General features: G+C 37.8%; 1 protein-coding gene across 6 annotated transcripts in view; it reads right to left on the minus strand.

Moving 5' to 3' along the window:
* The window catches only part of PMS1 (PMS1 homolog 1, mismatch repair system component), a 51947-nt gene that overhangs the window by 5649 nt on the left and 25549 nt on the right, over positions 1–20749 (minus strand). For 4 of the 6 annotated variants that reach the window (XM_072874652.1, XM_072874653.1, XM_072874651.1 and 1 more), the window contains 6 exons: positions 20179–20295; positions 16269–16391; positions 14072–14215; positions 11831–12726; positions 6055–6510; positions 5378–5508 (listed from right to left, as the gene is read on the minus strand). In XM_072874652.1, the coding sequence (XP_072730753.1) occupies positions 5378–5508; positions 6055–6510; positions 11831–12726; positions 14072–14215; positions 16269–16391; positions 20179–20295 (1867 nt within the window). Of the gene's footprint in view, positions 1–1860; positions 2957–5377; positions 5509–6054; positions 6511–11830; positions 12727–14071; positions 14216–16268; positions 16392–20178; positions 20296–20749 lie in introns of those variants that run through there. The other 2 variants (XR_012044371.1, XM_072874654.1) reach the window with 2 other exon arrangements.

Raw genomic sequence — 20749 nt, forward strand, 5'->3', positions numbered from 1 at the left:
ACTTGTAAATTTTTGACAAAAATACACGTTAAGATTTTTGAGTATTCAAACAGCAGTCTTCAAGCAGTTTCCATGGTAGTTTCTATGAAATGCTTTGCAACTTCCAAGGAAAATATTTCCATGAACAAATAAACTAGCTTTCAATTGACTAAAAACGTGGATTTCTCATTGCTACAAATTTCCCCTTTCTCCTTCCAAACAAAGCATTCACAATCATCTTTGGATAATTCCTTCTTGATGGCCAGGAAAAACTGTTCTCTTCCAGCTGCCACCTAGATTAGGTGACACTATAAGACTAGCTATCTTCCAGTCTATGGTCAAAATCAAACTGAAATTAAGTAGCAGCATGATTTTCCACTGGTCGGTTACAAGAGCTGAGGCAGCTTATATTACCAAGGAAGATGGGTTATTTACCTATTACTGCTCTTTGAGGTCTTGTAAGCACATTCTTTGTATATACATATGTTGGGTACCCATATTCTATCAGGCAGACAATGCTACCCTAAAAGCCTGCCTTGGAACATAGCCCAGGGCCCACCATTGTTAAAAAAATAGGTAAGACTTGTTCCTTGCTCTCAGTTCCTTTCCAGCCAAGAATTCACATCTCTCTCTAGGACTTTCACAAAAGCAGACAGACAGATGTGCAGTGAAGGTACATATAACAAACACATCTTAAGAAGAATTGGACGGAAAGTAATCCATCTTACTTCTTGAAATGCCTCTCTGTATGTAGGGGTCATTGCAAGCTATATCCAGCAAACAAATGCCTGGCAGATCCCAGAATACTGAGTTAAGTAAAAGCAAACAGACTGCTCTCCCAAAGGTAGCATCACTTGAAGCCTCAGTAAGGCCAGAACATGAGGGGGCGGGAGGGCAGTGGAAGACAGACTGGAGTTCAGCGTCACAGCTTTGCAAATCACAACAACTGGCACGTTCCACAAAGAAACCATTGATTTTGCCTAACTGACATACTTACAGCAAGAAGCTTTTTCTGAGGTATTTCACAACATGTTTTTCACTGTCAGCTATCCAGAGAAAAATCTAGTTGAAAACTCCTTAGACTGCTGAACAATCAATATAAAGAGAAACAAGGAGATGTTACAAAAGATCTTAGTCTACCAAAACAAGAAGATAGGGCATGTCCAAGATCTAGGATACTTGGAACAACTTTGGCTGCAGTCATACAGAGACTTTGAACAATACGGAGCAAAGGTAAATTACATTCCTGTCTTACAACAAGAGAGCATTCAAAGGACAGACTTATCCTCAAATGAAACAACAGGCAAGTAAGGCCTGAAACTCTCACACTCTTGTAAAAATAACTATCCAAAGGCTGCATTTGTGAAAAAGGAAAACACTGCCAGAAGTTTTCCCACCAAAATGACAGAACAAGAACAAAAATCCATGTGGAAATTGTTAGGAAGAAAAGGCCTAATTAGACCGTTCAAAAACCTACTAGGAGTAGTCCATCTGGTGTCACATGGTACCATGGGGTTCAGAGCGAGGCATGTCCGTGCTATGCCTGTGAGAAAGACTCCTGGTAAGTTATTAGAGTAACTAAAGTTCACAACCACCCCACTACCTAAAAGGTCTTGGCCACTAAAAAGTACAGTTGTATTTCTATGAATTCCAAGCACTGTGAGGGACTAAGATTCAATTTCCAAGTATTAATCCCAAGACCTGCCAAATTTAGTGCAAGACTAATGAATTATTTTTTTTTATCCTATGAGAGAAGTTGTCCCTTACAGACCAGTCATCCAAGTAAGGAAAAACCAATACTACGTGGGTTTTGTTTTTTTTTTTTTCAAGTAAGAAACTATCAGAATCAAAATCTTTAGAAAAAGTTCTTCTGTGCCATAAGTTGCCAAAAGGTAGGAATTTAAACTGCGAAGAAGCATCTTTAACAAACACCAGTTGAGATGCAAGCCCAGCGCAACAAGGGAATTGCCAAAGTCACCTTCCAAATTAAGGCAGCTGTTCAGATTTTCTTGTTATTAAATAAACAGTCAGTTCTGTAAAACACCCCCCACACCAAGAGGATATAAGGAATTAATCTATGGTCCTATATTCAAGTCATTATACTCACCTAGGAAACAGTCCTAGTGAGGTGCTCCATACCAAAGCAAGAGGTCTTGCATTCCAAATTAGTATCTGAGTATTATGAGTAGACTTAACATATGATAATGGGCAGCAATACTCAGGGTCCTTCTCTTCTCCTTTGGCAGAATATGTGTGGACATTTAAACAAATAATCAATGCAACCTACTAGACTGACAGTCCTCTTCAGAGATCACCATGGGTCAAGGAAAGCCTCTTCTTCTGCGGCCAAAAGTGCCAAACATCGAATTGGAGCAGCTAAGTTTCCTTTGTTCTTGTGTTAGAAGGTATCTTAGAGCTACCGATGGCATCACGGACTTATCCACATGGATCAACAGAAAGGCTTGTTATTTTGCAAGAAGAAATTACCAGAAATGCCACTTTCACATTCAAATTCAAAGCTAAAGAAATGGAATCTTTGCTTGTGATATAAAAGAGAATGTCTCTGTCCGACAAAGGAAGTTTCCTACTACAGAAAATAAAACTCTTAACCCAGGATGAAAAAGGAAGCCATGCACTAGTGGCGATTAATAAGAAATCAACTAGCAGTCAGAAAGAGACATCTAATATGGCCATGTCAGGGTTGAAGTCTACACTACAGTGGACCCTGACAGCAAGAAAGAGTTGATAGTTCAGTTGAGAAACAGCAAATACTAGGACTGATCCAATTCACCCAAAAAGTTGGGGAAAAAAAAAAGAGATAAAGGTACATGCACAGAGAATGGGGTTCAGGTGTGATCCTATGGATGCTGCTAAAGTGAAGCTCTCCAGCTACCATGGGTCAAGTGCACATTGGCATTCTGGACTTCTCTCCACAGGAAGCTGTGACTTGATCATCCACCATGCAAAGTGGCAACACCTGTCCAAAAAAATTAACAATATATCCTGAAGAAACAAAACTTTTCTGAGGCAACTTCTAGTTCAACAACATCTGAATGCTGCCCTTCTGGGCTGTGTCTGAGTTTCAAAAAACTGTAAAAATAGACACTGAATTCAGACAGTGAACAAAAAAATGCTTCTATAAGGACAGTGAAGAATGTTTTATGAGACGAACTTGTCCTCTCAAAGTTGCGAAAACCTATAGAATACTCAGGTGTAAGTCAGACAAATCACTCCTGGTCTGCAGGTCACTTTCCGTAAAGATTATACAACAAGATAAATTAAAGAACCTCAAACTGCGTAGTGAAATTGCCACAGAAGGACAGGTAAGGAGTGCTAATAATTAATACCCGTGTTTCTAAAAATCAGTTGTAATAAGTCTTTGTTGAAGATAGTAGCGTATTTGTAGAAGATAGCATATTTCAGGGATGAGTTTAAGAAAAAAAGAAAAAGGAGGGACTGATGAGTATTAAGTAAAAATCTTCGGGTCAGTTGGAAAAAAGGCTGGGAGAAATTCCATTTGTTTGCTGGTATTTCTACCTTCATCTGCAATGGTATGCTCTTTTAATAACAGAGGCTGTAACTGGTATAATGTCATCAGCAGAAGCTTATAAACATGACTGACAAGCCTCAGATGTTATTTACGTTTCATTCAAGTAGTTAAAATAAGATGGGGACAAAGAGCTGAATTAGATTCCCTTTCTTCATATGGGCTAGCCGTATGGTACTGATAAAGTCCACGACCACGGTTTGTCAACCTGTATAGTGCATATAAAGCACTTTTACTTTCACTAACTATAAACCAAATGAGAACAGTTTCCACACAAGATTTCATTTCCTGAATTTTACACACTTAGGAACACAGGATTGGAAGACGGTTACTACTTCCCGGTTACTGTGTCGAGCCCCCTGCTGTTATATTGTACAATTCTGCTCTTAAACTAATCCAGCTATCTTAAAACTAGTTTCCCATCTCCAGTACCACAAGATCAGTCAACAACTCTCCTCCGTTGTTGCCTAGAAACTGTCTTCAAATTTTCACATTTAATTTATTCACATCCAGTTTACATTAATTAGATTTTGAGCAAACTTACAATATCAGGAGGTGGGGGAAGAAAAACATATGTGAGCAAAAAGGCTAAGCAACAATCCCCTTCTCCCATATTTGTCTAGAGACATATCATAGACCTCCTCAGCTTTTGATTCGCTAGACTGAATAAACCTTTTAAGAGCTGCCTCTTACAATATGCACTTTATTCCCCTAATAATTCAATCTAAGATTATTACCATGAACGCCTCTTCTACAAAGTTTTTGCTATTTATGTAGAGATTTAGCCAGTCAGAAAGAAGTTTCCTTGGTTTTGCTGTGCATGACTCAGTAAAGAAAACAGCTTAGGCTCTGGTCTTCCCAAGAGCCAGCCTCTGAGTGAAGGAGTTGTTCTACATCCCTTTTTTGTACCTACTCTCAAAAGATCCCATATGTTACAGTAGATCTGTCATCACTGTACATATGTGGGGATCTGTAACACATGAGGCTATAGCATTTCTAACAGCTCTTATAGTGAATCTTTTCTCTGAGCTGTCAGCTAGGTACTACCACCAAAGACGTTTGCTTTTCCTGGAATTCTGCTAGAGAAATCCTGATCTGCAGAACTGACCCTGGGTGGGTTGCCCCCGGGTTTCCAACAGCATCCCTATAAATCGTTCTTCAGAAAAATGTATAAACATTTGATCGCTCTTCCTAAGGTAAAAGGATCTTACATGAAACAGATTTATTTTGTGATCAATGTAGAGGCATTGAAAAGTAGGCTGTCTTAAAAAAAATTCAGACTGAACTCTATCAGAAGGTGTGATGGTGATCCTGTCACCCTCTCTTTACTGGCCCCTTTGGGCTCTGTGTTACAACTCTGATATGGAAGTAAGTCAATAACTAGACCCAGCTCCTTACTGGACCTCCTCAACCGCTCAACAGCAGAGGAGTAGTCAGCCAAAGCACATACTCACAGAAGCTTCTGCAAGTATCATCTTGGAAGAAGCTGCCAGGACTAAGGAATTCTCATCAGTTTAATCTAAATTCTGTCAGAACAGCAATTAAGGATATCGACATCCAGCATTTTGAGAAAAGAAGAAACAATAAAACTCAGGAAAACGTGGATTTCAGAGCATCCTTTGAAATACTATTAAAGTTTTCTGTTCAGTTATCAGTTTCCATTACTCAGTGTTCTATGTAGAAGACTACATTCTTTGCCAAGTAATAAAATCTCAATGTTAAGGAAAGCAGGATGTTAGTGCTTTAAATAAGGTGATATAGAACAACATGATCTACATTAACAATCATTTAAATTGCTAAATCAGAAGAAACAAGCCCCAGTACGACTAAAAGATTTTAAAACCATCATACCTTCTATCACTTTTATCTGGAATCCATTTGCTACAAGCCTTGGATCTGATAAATAACCCGATCCATTGAAACTCTGGTAATCCTTCTGCATTTTATAAAGAGCAGCCATATACTGAAATCCACCAATAAGACTGGAAAAAAAACATCCCCAAAGAGTTAAAAACCAAAATCCTTAATGTGAAAATTAAAACTGTGAGAAAAATACAGGAAAAAAAAGTAGTAAGTGATGAGGAGTGATCAAGATTTTTACAAGTATTCTGAAAAAGCAATTTGTTTAAAGAAACAAAATCACAACTATTCACATATCTTAAAGAGTGACCAAGTTTAGGCGTATAATAATAATTACATCAGCCATTCCCTAATCCATGGGGGAAAGTTAGCTAGAGTGAAGTCGTTAAAGTGTGGAGCATTTAATTTTCCTCTGGGGGAAGAAATCTGTCTTCGCTGCATTACCAATGAAACTGGTCAAAATTCATATTTATTTCAACTGGAGTATGACTTGGCCTGCTCATTACTATAAGGTAAAAGTACACAAAACATAAAAATCTGTTCTTACAGATGAACAAATGTACAAATAATCACAGAATTAGCAAACGGGGCCTTACCAGACTTTACTGTCAATAATTATCAAATTATCCTTGAAATAACATACAAATTTTTGCTCAATTGTACTATACCTGTCTGTTAACACAATTGGCTTGTCCAGTTTCTCTACTGGAAGCTTATGATTCATCAGTAATCTTTTACGTAGCAGGGCTTCTTCCAATCTATATGGATTCAGCAACATCAGCTTTTTTTCAATAGCAAATATCCAGACATCAGGAAAACTCTGACGACGGATCAGGAAAAGCTCGTGTTCATCCGAATCATTTTTCTCATGTCTCTGAAGCTGATGTCTACAGGAACTCAGAGAAAAAGGTACTGTCACAATTTTCATAGGCTGTTCAGGTTTCCGCTTCTTTTCAGTTTGAGCATGAAATATCTCGTCAAGCTTCTGCTGGTCGGATGGGGAAGTCTTCAGCTTAGGTTTCTGTTTTTCTGCCTCCTTTGTTGGTCGGTGCACTGTCCGTCCCATAGCTTTCTTGACCTCTCTGTTGTACCGTTCCAGGTCTTTAGCAGCTTTTATTTCATAACTTAAAAGAGAAAACAAACCAGTAGCATAATCAGATAAAAAACCCCAAACCCCAACTCCCAACATACTAAAACAAAAGGCAAGGTAACCATTTCAACAGACAAGAACAACTCCCATGGTTGATTCAAGTAGTCACATCACTATGCTTTCCACTATGACGGAGATGGAAGGACATTGGGGACTGTGCCCATATGACATTACCCTTTGAAGATGCTGAGTTAGAAATTTTCCTGCATCATGACAGCCAGCAAAACCTGAATTACTGAAGGGGGAGGTGTAGACTGGTGTAGACTGCACCATACAAAGAGCTACAGCAAGTTACTTTTGACCTCAGTCCCAAAGACTTTGTTTAACCCTAATTCACAATCAGATACACAGTTTTGGAAGGAGTTTTGTCACAGGCACATCCAGTCCAATTCACAAAGTCACTTAAGCTTCTAGAGCTCTACAGACTTCAAGGGGAGTCCATGCGGTTAGGTAAGAGTTTGGAGCCTAAATAACTTCATAAGCCTGAGGCTTTACTTAATATTAAGAAGTACATTTCATTTCAAATGGCCTAAAATTAGCCACATAAATAAAAAGCGTGAGAATACAGAATAGATATGATTATCACAGAATTCTGTAACTAATAAACTTACAGATTTTTCAAAAAGTACTCAATAATGAACTACTCCTAAATGCTGTCGAAATGGTTAAAACATTACTACATACTAAATCTCCACAACCTGAACGGATTCTTCATGAGTTTACAAATGTCAGGAAGATAGCTAAACTTTTATAGATGCCACATTTATACTTGCCTACTGCATATAAATCTTACTTTTTTGAAGGCCAAAGGAGTGATTTGCTGAACTCCCTCTTTTTGCCCTGATTTGATATTCTGAATTCTAGCAGGTAATTCAAACTGGTTGAATCGTCAATAAAAAAAGGTAGTACTATCATATGTAAGTATTGGAAATAAGTATTTTAGCTGGTCATATTTATTTATTGCTACTTGCTGGAACAGTTTGATTCAATTATGTGTATGCATGCTGGAAAATTAAGGTCAACAAAAGGGTCACCATTTGCAATTAATTATGATGTGCTAGCATTCACATATGGTACCAATATTTAGTTAACTAAAAAAGTCGGCTTAAATAGTTTCTTGCAATAAATCATGTCCTAGAAAATATGGCGTAAATGTTAAGATAAAAAACATCTGCTCCTTTTAAAAAGAATGGATGGAATCACTTGAACAGAATTTTTTTTATCCCAAATACATTTATAGCTTTGACCAGATCAATAAATACTTTGTTTTGAATAGACCCAATTGTAATGCAGGAGAATATTTAACTATAAGAGAACTGAGCTTTCAGTGATACACTGATAATCCAAACCAAAAGCACCTCCAAAGAAAGTCCAACTTGCCTGTCATTTTAGGGTACCATCAGAAAAATTCTAGCCTTACAAGCTTTGATTGTGAGGGTTTTGCAAATCCATATACATGACTATCAGTGATTTGCTCAGAATCAAAGAAAACAGCAGGTTTACAAACTATGAAGGAACACCTTTGCCTTTCCAAAAATCCTTCCACAGAGGCAAGTATAATCAACAAGCGCTACAAGAACAGTTTCTTCTCTGCTTTGTGAATTAAGACTGTAGATTTAGGATCCTTTCCTGAAGCTCCAAAACCTAAAGCCAAGGAAATGTGCAAAACTGGGTGTAAGGAGGGAAGTGGAAGACTAGAATGAAGTCTAGCTTCAAAGGCAGATTTGGTTTAACTAGAAAAATGGATCCATGATTTATTATTTTCCCCTTGCACCTGAAACCCAAATGAAATATTTAGCATATAACAAAAACCTTTTAATATAAGGTCTCTCAGACATAAAGAGCCATCCCATTCTGAATGTAATATGCCTCAGCATCAGCTTCTTCACATAATGAAACCAAATCTACTCAAACTATTACCATGAATAAGTATTGCACTCTACTTCTGTGTTTCCTTCCTTTGTGAAGAGGAAAATAAAAAAAGCCTTTAATTGCCCATATCAGCTTTTCACAGTCGTCTTCTGAAATGCATAGGTTTCAGGTGACTAGCACCATTTCCTAGGAGTGGACAATATGGACCTACTATTATCAAGCATTGGAACAGGCTGCCCAGGAAAGTGGTTGAGTCACCATCCCAGGAGGTATTTAAAAGACGTGTAGATGTGGCACTTAGGGACATGGCTTAGTGGTGGGCTTGGCAGTGTTAGGTTTATGGTTGGACTCAATGATCTTAAAGGTCTTTCCCAACCTAAATGATTCTATGATTCTATTATGACTGAACAGATGCTGGGGACAAGCAACAGTATGGAAGGATTGATACCAACTATTAGTAACATTATTCATGATTAATATCTGGCAGTATATGAATGGAGCTGGCTAGAGATACGATGGACGGCCAATGACCAGATGGTACCACCAAATGACCTCCATCCAAAGGAAAGAGAACATGTTAACTAAAAGGTTAAAATACAGTAAAAAAGAATTTTTCTGGAATTGCTAAGCAAGCATATTTTCCCCAATGTGAAAGAGTTGCAAATAATGCATACACACACACACAAGCCATGAGATGCACGGAAAGCTATCAGGCAATAAAAAGCTACCACTCATGAGCTAGTTACTACTAGCCACTAATGACTGTCTATGTGCACGCCCTCACCTGTCAACAGACAGCAAAGGCTACGCTACCTGAAATAATGTTTCTCCCAAGGTACAAATATACGCATGAAGAATTACTGTAGAGTGCTGATAAGGTAATTTGTTAGCCCCATGATAATGTGTGTGTAGCTCTGAACCTTTCCTACACCTTCAGGATCACTTCTGCTGCCACTGTCATGGCACTTGGAGGGACTTCTCCCACTCCTACCTGAGCCTGATATGCAAGAAATATTAAGGCCAGAAACATACGCAAGCTCTATGAAGTAAGAGCAGAGTGAGTGCAAGAAATTAAATCCTGGCTTTGCAAAGCAGGGGGATATGCGATGCTGCCAACATGGACATGCATGGAAGCTTTCCTCTTCTATTATAACCTAAAAACCATAACATTTTACATTCCGGTTGAGTAATAAATGCTGGCTTGTTTTGAAAGGGCTATCCTATGTCACTATGAGACATCTGTTGGTTGTATTGCTCCCAAAAGGGATTTAAACTCATTTAGACCTGCTAGAGGAGCCACAGAGAGAAACAGAGACGCTGAAGCCAAGCACACCCATTGTATCATAAACGTGTGACACTATCACAGAAGGATGGAGGACTAGAGCCCAGGAAAAGTGGTGTCTTGCCAGCAAGGTTGCATGAAGTTGGAGGTATAGTGTGCTCAGTAGAACTGTGGCACTTTGGCTGCCCTGTTGTATATACATTTGTTGTTACCTCTAGGTGGCCCAATTTATCCAGAGTATCTGGTAGGCAAGACTTATGTTCTCTGCCAGACGTACAACAGTTCTTCTGGATTGTTGCCTTGGAGGAAAAGATGTCTGCGTATCTCTTCCTATGTGTTATTTTCTGTGGCGATTTTAAAAGATTAAAAGCGGAAAAGAGGTACACCAAAGCCGAAATGTATGGATATAACTAGTGATAAATTTTTCATTCACTTCAACACCCACTGGACCATACTGCATTCATTCCTACATATAAGGAAAACATTACCAGAGAGGTCTCCTTCCTGAACTAATACAAAGTTAATCTGTAGGCACACTTTTAAACATAACAGTTGTACCAGGAAAGCAACCATGAAATCTCAAAAGCTAAAGCAGAGCAAATTAAAATTTTCTGAAACAGCTGGCAGAACCTTTTGTTTCAGTTCATTAAAAGCATGAATATAATTGAAGTAGATTTCTACTATTACATTAATATTTCTGCTAATGCAGAGATGGACAAAACACTCTCACATGTATGGTTTTGTGATCATGGTATGTTGCTTGCTTAGTGAGCTTTGAATTGGGTAAATCAGAAGCTAGATAAAAAGGTTTTACTTAACTCTGATATAGCTGGTATTCAGAACTATGCAGATGTTTTCAAACAAAATCAAGGAAAAAACAGCTATATTAACAGTAATTCAATAAGGTATAGCTCCTCTTTCTTACTATTCTCCTAATCAAATCTCTCACTAGTGTTAAAATCACACTGTTTTGGCTACTATAATTTCCTTTTCAGTGGTCTGTCTTAAGTCCCTCTGCGTGCTTCCATAACATGAAGAAAACACATTTTCACAACACTTCCAATGAGTTTGTTCTTCAGAACCAAAATTTCATTTCCTAAACTTTCTACTACAAATCACAATACATATTCAAATCATTACATGTAAAACTATTGAAGAACTACTTCTATTTTCCTCATCTGTGTGACGCCCTACAGTGTTTTACATTTTATAAAAGTACGAACAAAATGTGGAAGGTTCGGTGTTTCTTTTTTTTTTTTTAAACGGTCTTAGAATGTCTCAAAATCTGTTATATTATAGTAAAAGATGAATTAGAATAAGTTCCACATAAAGGACAACATATACATAATATTTTAACTAATCCAATCCCTTCCGCAGATCAGGCTAAAACATGTCCCTTACTTGCAGGTGGATTTCAAAAACTCAGTGACAATTCGTTTTAGAAAAATATGGAATTTAGCTATTCAAACTGTAATCTAAAAAGAGATTTGGTTTTGATTGAAACAGATTAAAATTCAAACTGTACTATACTCGCTGAACCAGCACTGGAATAGCTGTTTAGGGAAAAAGAAATTCCTACTATCATTTGGTTGGGTTTTATAAATACAATTCTGAGGTAGTCTGGGTTGGGATACATACTAAATATAGAGGAAAGGAGTTTACCAAATGTTTGAATACTAAAGATCCTAAAAAAGAATTCTTGGTTTGTAGTACTAAAAAAGCACTGTTGGTTGGAGAAAGCTCTGGAGGAACTACACAGTGCCTCATCTGTCACCATGCTGGTTTTCACTGACAGTGCATCAGGAGTGACAATATACAGGCAGCCATTAGAAAACAGAAGTTGGTAGGATTCAAACAGTACATTTTCTTGCCTGTTATCTCTAAATAACAATTCAGCAAAACTGTCCCTACGTAACTGCTGCGTGGCACAGTGGCAAAATGAGTAACTCAAATCAGCAGTGCATGTATGCACACAGCAAAAGATGACAACTCACAATATCGATGCTGATCTTGAAAAGCCAAAAATCATTTTCTGTTCTATTTTTCCATAAATAACTGGGAAGTTACAATTTTTTTAATTCACTACAGGTGACCCATTGATAACTACCAGATTTAGAAGCAAGACAGCCTGAAAACTTACTTTTTTTTTTCCTCTTCATCCAAATTCTTCCACTGCTCTTCAATTTTCAGCAGGATGTCCTCCATGCTGGTCTTTGGATTATCAGTTATCAATTTCGGACGACATTCTTGAGTGAAAAATCCAATTGCAGACTTCGGTTTCCTTATTATTCTACTACTAATTAAGTCATAACCCGTCACATGTCCGAATTTATCACTTATCACGTTTCTTTTCTTTATGCTTTGATTTGAGATTTGTGGATCATTGCTTTGTTCACCAGTATGTTCACTTTGCTTATTAATTGTTCCTCCAACTTCAGGAATCAAAATCTTAACAGGTTCCAGGTTGTCTCCTAGACGGTTTTTAAATCCACTTCCCATACTCCAATTATCAGCAGAGATTTCAGGTAAGTCTTTAGGGACTAAGGCTTCCTCATTTTTTTCTATTTCATCAATATTATCAGAACTCAAAAGATGCTCATCGGCTTTTTTAGACTTGGGGTCCACAGGAACACTGTTACTTTGAATATTGGTCATATTCTGTCCATTCTGTTCCTTCTCACACAATAAATTTAAGGAACTGTCTGGAAAGGCATCACTCTTAGAAACCTCTTTTTTGTCCAGGCGACTATGTACATTATCACCACAAAATGTCTGATGATTTAAGCAGATCTCTGTGTTTTTTCCTGCTTGACAGTTTTGCACATCACTGCTGAATGAAAGGAATGAAGTATGAGCATGTAGATCATCGTTTCCAGATGGTCTCATTTCATTAACAACCACATCTGTTTGTTCTGTTCTATGAACAAACATGTCTTCTGAGGTAACATCTGTTTTATTACTTTCACCAGGGACTGTAGCAGGTAGTGGCCCATACAGTGATTTCAACACATTTTCAACAGCAAGTAAGACAGATTCCTGGGGAAAAAAAAAAAAAAATAAAACCAGAAAAGCCACACACACAAGCACACCTGAAAATGTAACTAACAGATATTGAGAATATAGAACAATATACAAAGTGATCTTATTCAGAATATTTTCAGACAAATCTGGACAGATTATCGCATTTCAGTTGTTCACACATGCTCAAAAAGACTCTGAACTGGACACCTTTAGCCTCAAATACTTTGTGATAGGTATTCTGCTTCACTGGTTTACTCTCATATCACAAAACTGATTAACTGCTTTCTTTATAACAGGATACTGACTGCTTAAACCAGTATCAGGTAAAGCTACTCCCACCTAATATGGAGTTAGAGGCTTATAGTCAAGACAGATGCACCAACAACATCCCATTTCATGTAAGCATGTTTGTGTAGGTGCTTTTATGGTGCATGCTTCCAAGCTTCCCAGCTTCCTGTGCACCCGGCAGAGCCTGGGAAGCTGAAAATTCCTTGACTGGTGTAAGCACTGCTTAGCAACAACTAAACCATCAGTGTGTTATCACATTATTCTCAACCTAAATCCAAACCACAGCACTGTACCAGCTACTAGGAAGAAAATTAACTCTATCCCAGCCGAAACCAGGACAAAGATAAACATAGACAAATACAAAAACTTTCAGTTAAGAAGAGGATTAACATACTGGTGTGACTATCTACATTCACTTTGAATAACCACCTTACCTGTGTAGCCTTCTTAATTTCTGTAGCACTGTTTTTCATATGAAGTGCTAGTAAGTGAAAGTGACTTTATGGAAATTTATCACTACACAGCCGCTAAAACACAGGCATATATGGTCTAAATTTCAGGTCTTGATAGTATGAACAGGATATCCTGAAACTTAAGTGGTGTCAACAATAATCTATGCACATAATGGCAAAATATTGCTTTGACCAGAAATCAACTCCCCCCTCCCGCTGCCCCCACCTTAATGTACGTGGTGTTTAAAAAGTGATTCCTTAGTGTAATTATGAAGTTAAGCATGAGAGTTATGTAGGGACACACATCATAATTCCATTTAGCTTCTCTCACTATAAGCCATCTGAAAACACACATATAGCTGACAGTGTAAAAAAGGTCTTTGAAATCAACTGGGAAATTAATTGTCAATAAACCTCCACTTAGCCTGTTCAATACTTTTCAAACAAAACAGTCCTACGATAAAGGCAAGCTAACTTGTTTCATGTAACCAAAAAAAAAAAACCAAAAAAAAATCAGTGGCACTGTTTACCTTCGAACATTTCAGTAGTCCCAGAAGCCCTTATTATGCTTACATAACTAAAATGTTGACAACTCAAAAGCAGATTAAAACCTTAGTTACCTTATAATGCAGTAAAACTTGAGTTTTATCAGGTGTTAAATTCACATCCACAGCAGAGGCAGGTACAGTAATATTCAAAAAGAAAACAGGATATAAACGTGTACAGTCCTTGTGTGTCACCAGACTGTAGTACTGTCGAATTAACTACAGAGTGATTTAATAAAGAGATGTCAGTAAAGGCAATAAGATAGACACAAAGGCACAGAAACAAAATTTGACATTATAAAAGCATAACTGGTTTGTTGGGGCTTTTTTTGAAGTTAAAGGAACGCTAAAAAGATCCTCATGGGTATACATGTATGCCAGAATAATCACCAAAAGGGCAGTTATCGGTGGTTTCCACGTCCTCACAGCTGAACTAAAAAAAAAAAAAAAAAGAACCAATTCCAAGACACTAGTGGTAGCTACTTTGACCTTCAGAATGAATGTATTGATCACACTTTGAAAAAGAGAGATGATATGCCCAAATTGGACTGCAACTCCAATACTTAATTCCTCAATCAACACAAATACTATTATTTGTTTGCTTTTTAAAGAAAATCTACTTACATAGCATGCAACTACACTGTTGTCTCTTTCAGCCAAACTAAAGTCTGTTTGAGAAAGTCACACTTGCACCACAGACCTGCCCTTTTCCCAGAACAGGATTAACTTGTTCCTTTTATTAACTCAATTATAAATTTACAGCTTTTCTCAAACTCTGCTTGCCCTTACTATTTTCTCTATAATCCTCCCAAAAACTCCTCCAAAAGACTACAAAATTCTTTAGTTTCAGAATTTTTGTCTCATTAACTAGAAAGATCAAATAAAGATCCTTGCACTTCCCTCTACTATCAGGGATCCTTCAAAAGACACACATACTGGAGAAAGGAATATGTTAACGAGACAAAAAAAATTTAAAGTGTAAAAAATGAAGAGCTGCTGTAGATTAAATTTTAATTTTTAATTAATTTTTAATTCTTAAACATTGTTTAAATAACATTAAACTTATTTAAATATTTTCAAGTTATTTTAACCTTCATATTCCCACAGTCTGTCCTCAGCTGGCACTGAACTGTAGTAATGAGGTCCACCAGCACTTCTTCCCCATACATAGGATGGAGATAAAAGTAAGTGATATATAGCTTGTTTTCCAAACCCATCAAAATGTATTCTTAGAGATGTACTGTTATCCTCGCCTGGCCAAAAATACACCCAATTAAAGAACTGGACCAAAAAAAAAAAAGGCAGTGGAAGACTATCACTTGCGCTACTACAAGGACAGCCCTCAATGAAGGGCAACATATTTTTACTTTGTATGATAGTACCCTGAATCTCACCTAGAATCTAGGCCTCCGTGCTCTGGTTAAAAAGCTGTCTCTCTCATGGGATTCAAGCTGAGCTTTGAACTCCCGAAGAACCAGGCACATCAAATACTGTGTGGAGATGGATTAGCCTTACTTGGCACTTAACGTACCAACACAAGTTCAGGGTTTACATCTACAAAGCTTTGCTTGCCAACTGAAAACTACTTCATTGTCTCCACTTTAAAACCTACATGTACACTTTGGCATGAACGTGATTTTCTTTTCTGGGGAGGGCAAGGATTAGGACAGCAAGGCTGCTCCAAGTGAGGTGCTTCAAGGTTCAGTAGTGTGAGAAACCCAAGAGTATCAAATTCTGCCTACACAATGCCTAGCTGTAGCCAATGCTGCTGCACTATCACTTTCATTTTTATCCAATGCATACACAAATTTAAAGGGAAAGTATGTGTATTTGCTTGATAAGTCCACAGCAAGAAGTGGACAAAATTAAAACTTTATTTTTAGAAGAATTCTCTTACAAGAATTCTCTTACAAGAAACTACTTAAAAGTTCCCTCATGGAAAACTGCACAGGTGTATTTATGCAGGCTAATACAAAGAAAGAATCAACTATTCTGATCTCTCGCATAGAGTATCTGAAATCACTTTTTTTTTTTAAACAGCCATAAACATAACCTCCAGCTCTGTGATTGTAAGCGATTACAGCAAATGGAACAGAACTGAGGCACCAGGACCATCAGACTTGTGGAAGAGGTTTCTCTTGTAAACGCTAGTATCTTCACCTGTAATACTCTAGTTATTTTATGGAGGAAAAGGGTTGTAGATTGCATAGGTGCCTCTGTCCACAAAGAAGTTACATTTCTATTCCTTGAATAAAAAGCTAGAGGATGTTACCTTCAGTATTTCCTTCTGCTGAACTGGACGATTATTTATAAAAATGAAACTCCTTTCTGAACTTGAAAGGCTTGTCAAAGAACTGTCTGACTCAGCTTTTGGGAGAAATCCAGAAAGATTTATCTGCAAAGACAAAACAAATACAGTGCAAAAGTCTTTTAAAGAGAGCCCCAAAAAGGTTTTTTTAGAGGTGAAGTATTAAAATGAAATTGTACAGGAGTCCAAGTCATTCAAATGCATGCATTGCTTCTTGAAAGTTATGATACAAAAAAATAAAAGCACTTAAAGGAAAAAAAAAAAAAAAAGAGGTTGAGAAGGATGGGTTTGTATCTATTTTCCTTGATGAATTTACTGAGAAATTTTCCATTTGGACTGCTGGTTGCAGCAGGTTGCTGTCTGCAGCCGAGGGCTGCAGAGAACAACGCCAGCCAGCTTTAGGCTTGCTGACTGTAGGGTTGCCAACTTAACCCCTGTACAAGCTACAGGCACGCACTGCTGCCCAACCTGGTGAAGGCAGTAGTGAATTACCCCTACGGGGAAAGCCCCAAACACACAACCCCTCCCTTTCTACACACAGGGCACCTTAAATAGCCTGTCATAGGGCATTTATTCAGGGCACCTAAATTTACCTACGCCACCTGTATCCAAATCATCTGACTCTCAAGAGTGCTGAGCACCCATGATTCACAGACCGCAGCAGAACCTGTGAGCACACAGCACTGCCAAAGAGCCTCGGAAAATCACACGATTAGAGTACCTAACATTAAGACCCAAGTTTTAAGATTTTTCTGTTGAGATTCTTTAGCTTAGTTTTTTTTAGGTCAAAATGAGGCCGACGACTTGTGCTGCCTGTCCCATCACCTCCCCCTCTCCCCCACCAAGCAACTTTGAAACTGTTGGATTGATTTCAATTCAATCTGATGAAGAAGCAGAAATCCCAAAGATATTATATTTCCACAATTTCTGTGATAACTGACAGCTGTTTGGAGAGGAGAGCCTTAAGATAATGACCTTACTGAGGAAAAGGCAATTGTAACTTTTCAAAAGCTAGGATCCATCAGCTTGTAAGAACTGACATGCCGACCAGCCCACATACTGCCCCACACATCATCCCACTGCCACTTGCCCAAACTAATAGGTGAAGGAACACTGGGGCATTGTGAGGATGGAGATTTTGGAGATATGGGAAAGTCTGGAGAATGTTCTGGTAGCAGGGTGGATCACTGAACCCAGAATTCAGACCTTGTTAGCTTTGCTCTTGGCAGAACCACTTGTATTTACTAAAATCCAAATCATCATGCATTTGAAACGGAATTTAAAATCCCTGGGATTTGGCCTATCCTTCCCATTCATCTACGTCATGCCAGCTATCTGCTCATGTGCTCCCTTATTCCCTCTTGACCTTGTAATAAGCATTCTGTGCTAAAGCTGGAGCGTTCTGGTCAGCAACGTCGCACATAACCAAACACCACTGGTCAAGTAAAAGAGGTGTCAAATATCTGTTGGATGATTATCAGAAAACAACATGAAGCACTTCTAGATTTTATTCTGCAACTTTAGCACATCCTCCCTGAATGTTCGTCCTCTACTCTTCAAGCTCCTTTTCTAATTCCCAAATATTTGTACAAGTCTTTCACTTCAAACAGTATTTTTATATACAGACAACATTAAAGCAAAACTGAAAGTCTCTAAATAACTCATTTAAGAAGTTGCCAGATTTAGAAATGGCTGACTGCTGTTACTATTTAAAGCCACGTAGAATATCAGTATGCTTATTAAAAGCTAGCACCAATTTCTAAAACTAGTCTTAATTATTAGAATTTTCATATACAAAAGTATATGAAGTATAAAGACAAAATTACAGAGACTGACAAATATTACAGAATTTTTCCTTTTAAATTAGATCAATTGTTTTCAAAATTAATACTTTAATAAAAAACAACTTATATACATATTAAGATATACCTGTGTTGAGTAGAATGTCTTTCTTAAGCACTTATCTTTCTCCCAGTGGCATGTGTATCTGCTAAACTTAACCTCCACAGAAAAAGAAGAGACTAGGAAAATTTCCTGTATGAAAGTTTTCAGTCAAATAGATCCATCCATTTACAAGACTGAGGATGTTAAAAGCACAGATGCTGTTTTGTACATGTAAAAAGTGGTGTGAATTCTTTATTTTCTTAGTTTTTATTTTATGAGTAGCTCCTGAGTTTGCATGCTTTGGAGTCAGCTTGAAATGTGTTCTTGTTTAATTCAGTGCTCATAATGGAGATGTTTTGAAGAAGGCCAGTCTTTAAAACCCCTGGATCACTTGTTACAGAAGTTTTAACTCTGCAGTTAGTAAGGTTCAGCTTACAGAAAGTTGTTTATAGCAAGATTAGTTTTGTCTTCAGGGTAGACGTTGCAGAAAAGGAGTATGAAGCTACACAATGAACAAGTAGGAAAGGAAAAGAATTAAAGAGCTGCCCTGGTCCGTGTACTGAATGAGGCATGGACCTAATGGGAAGGAAAAAAAGCAGCATATGCCTTGTCATTAAATACCTATCCCAATACCTGCACACAAGGGAGAAAGAAAGGGTTACACAGGCAACCTTAATTCTGTCATTTCATTGTGTTTAGCTGCTTAATTTAGAAATGTCCATGGTTTCTGAACATAGATTTGTGCGTGAGCAATATGCATGGATCACTTATACACCTATAAATGATGCACGTGGTATTTTACACACTATTTAGAGACAGAGAGAGAGATGGAATGTTCCCCAACTTCTATTCAAGGAATATGGATGCCTCATGATATAGCAGAGAGGTAATGTGAGAACCTGGGTGCCTCCTTCAAGCTAGTCCCTTCTAAATACCCCCATGTCTTCCCTTCGGAGCCCCCTGAACTTGCCCTGTGGGGCACATCCAACTTGCACTGAGGTAAGAATGACGCTGGATGTTCTGTTCAGCAACTAAAACTTTGTAAGCTACAAGAAGCAACTTTGCTTTTTTCCCCTCATTTCCCTGCATATGTATACTACAAGCATTCTGACAAACTTAAGATTTAAGTCTGAATAACGCTATTAAACATTAATACTACTATATATATTCAGACTTTCTGAATAATGCCATTAAACACAACTTACCATGCTGAATGCAACATAGTAAATTGTGTTTAATAGCCACTGTGACTTTATGGATGGTGACTCATCTCACCTATGTGACTGGTCAAGATTTATTACTACAAGATACAGGAAAATGCAACTTTGAAGGATCAGCAGTAGCAAGACTCCCCTTTATAAGAAGGTCTGCAACAAAAATGGAAGCAGAGTAAAAAATTTTTTGAAAATATTAGACAAAGGAGAATATCATGGGGAATTCCCTCAATTTCAACAGGGACAAAGAAAGCAAGTGCACTGAATTTTTTGAAAACTACCTAGTATTTCCTTGAAATATATGTTTAGTGGAAATTTTGCATAACTTGCCTTCTAAGTATGTGTTTCTTTTGCTGCTCAGGTGCCCCTCACTGAAATTGAGGGGATATTCTTTAGAGTATAAGGCTAAGAGGCCACGAGAATGAGAATGATATAAATGCTTAGATATTAATCAGAGCACAACCTGCCTGTGGGCCAGGCATCCCAACTTAGACAGCTCTGAGCAATCAGCAATTCTGCATTTGTCATCACAACTGTTTTTACTGCCATTTGATCAGTGCCACATGAGTCCTGACTAGATGATTCTTGGAGTGGATTTTCAATCACCAAACCAATTAATTTTACAGAGAGGACAGTAATAGAACCAAATGCATTAATCAGATGTCAATCTGGAGATAATATTCTCTTTTTCAAACACTCCTTCTTTCTGAATATTGATTTAGCTCTCTTCATTGACAGGCTTTAAGTGGATTTGGGAGAAGGAAGCTTAAACTCACCTCAGGATCTTCACAGCAGTGTTGAAAAGGTACCATACTGCCCATAACGGCTGTTCCCAGAACTGACATACAGGCCATTTTGTGATCTGACACCCTGGTCTTCTGCCAAATAACTGCCTGAAACAAATGGCACAGAGTCAAATTTTTGACATTATATTTGTTGAACTCAAGTCATGTCTATGAACATGCATATGCAACTGCACACATACTGTATATGTAACATTCTGTACTTTGACCCGCTTACATTCACAACTTTCAGCGTTAACACACACGGTATGGTACTTTTTGGCATGTCTTCTCATATTGTATTACTTATTTAGACTCGTAGCAATTGGAAAATTAAGCAAAGCTTGTATTTATGGATGTTACATGGCTAATCTGGACTTCTGCACCCAAAACAATTGTTAGAAACAAAATCGATAAAAATACTACTTCTGCTCTTAGATATATAGCAGTAGGCTTTGTGTTTTTACCAAGCATGACATGCCTCTGGCATGGTGATCAACATATGAAGGTGGGCACTGCAATGTTTATGGTGCTTATCCTCAGGAGACAGGCCATTTTGGTACAA

Source organism: Ciconia boyciana, chromosome 10 (assembly GCF_034638445.1).
Source record: "Ciconia boyciana chromosome 10, ASM3463844v1, whole genome shotgun sequence".
Lineage (NCBI taxonomy): Eukaryota > Metazoa > Chordata > Aves > Ciconiiformes > Ciconiidae > Ciconia > Ciconia boyciana.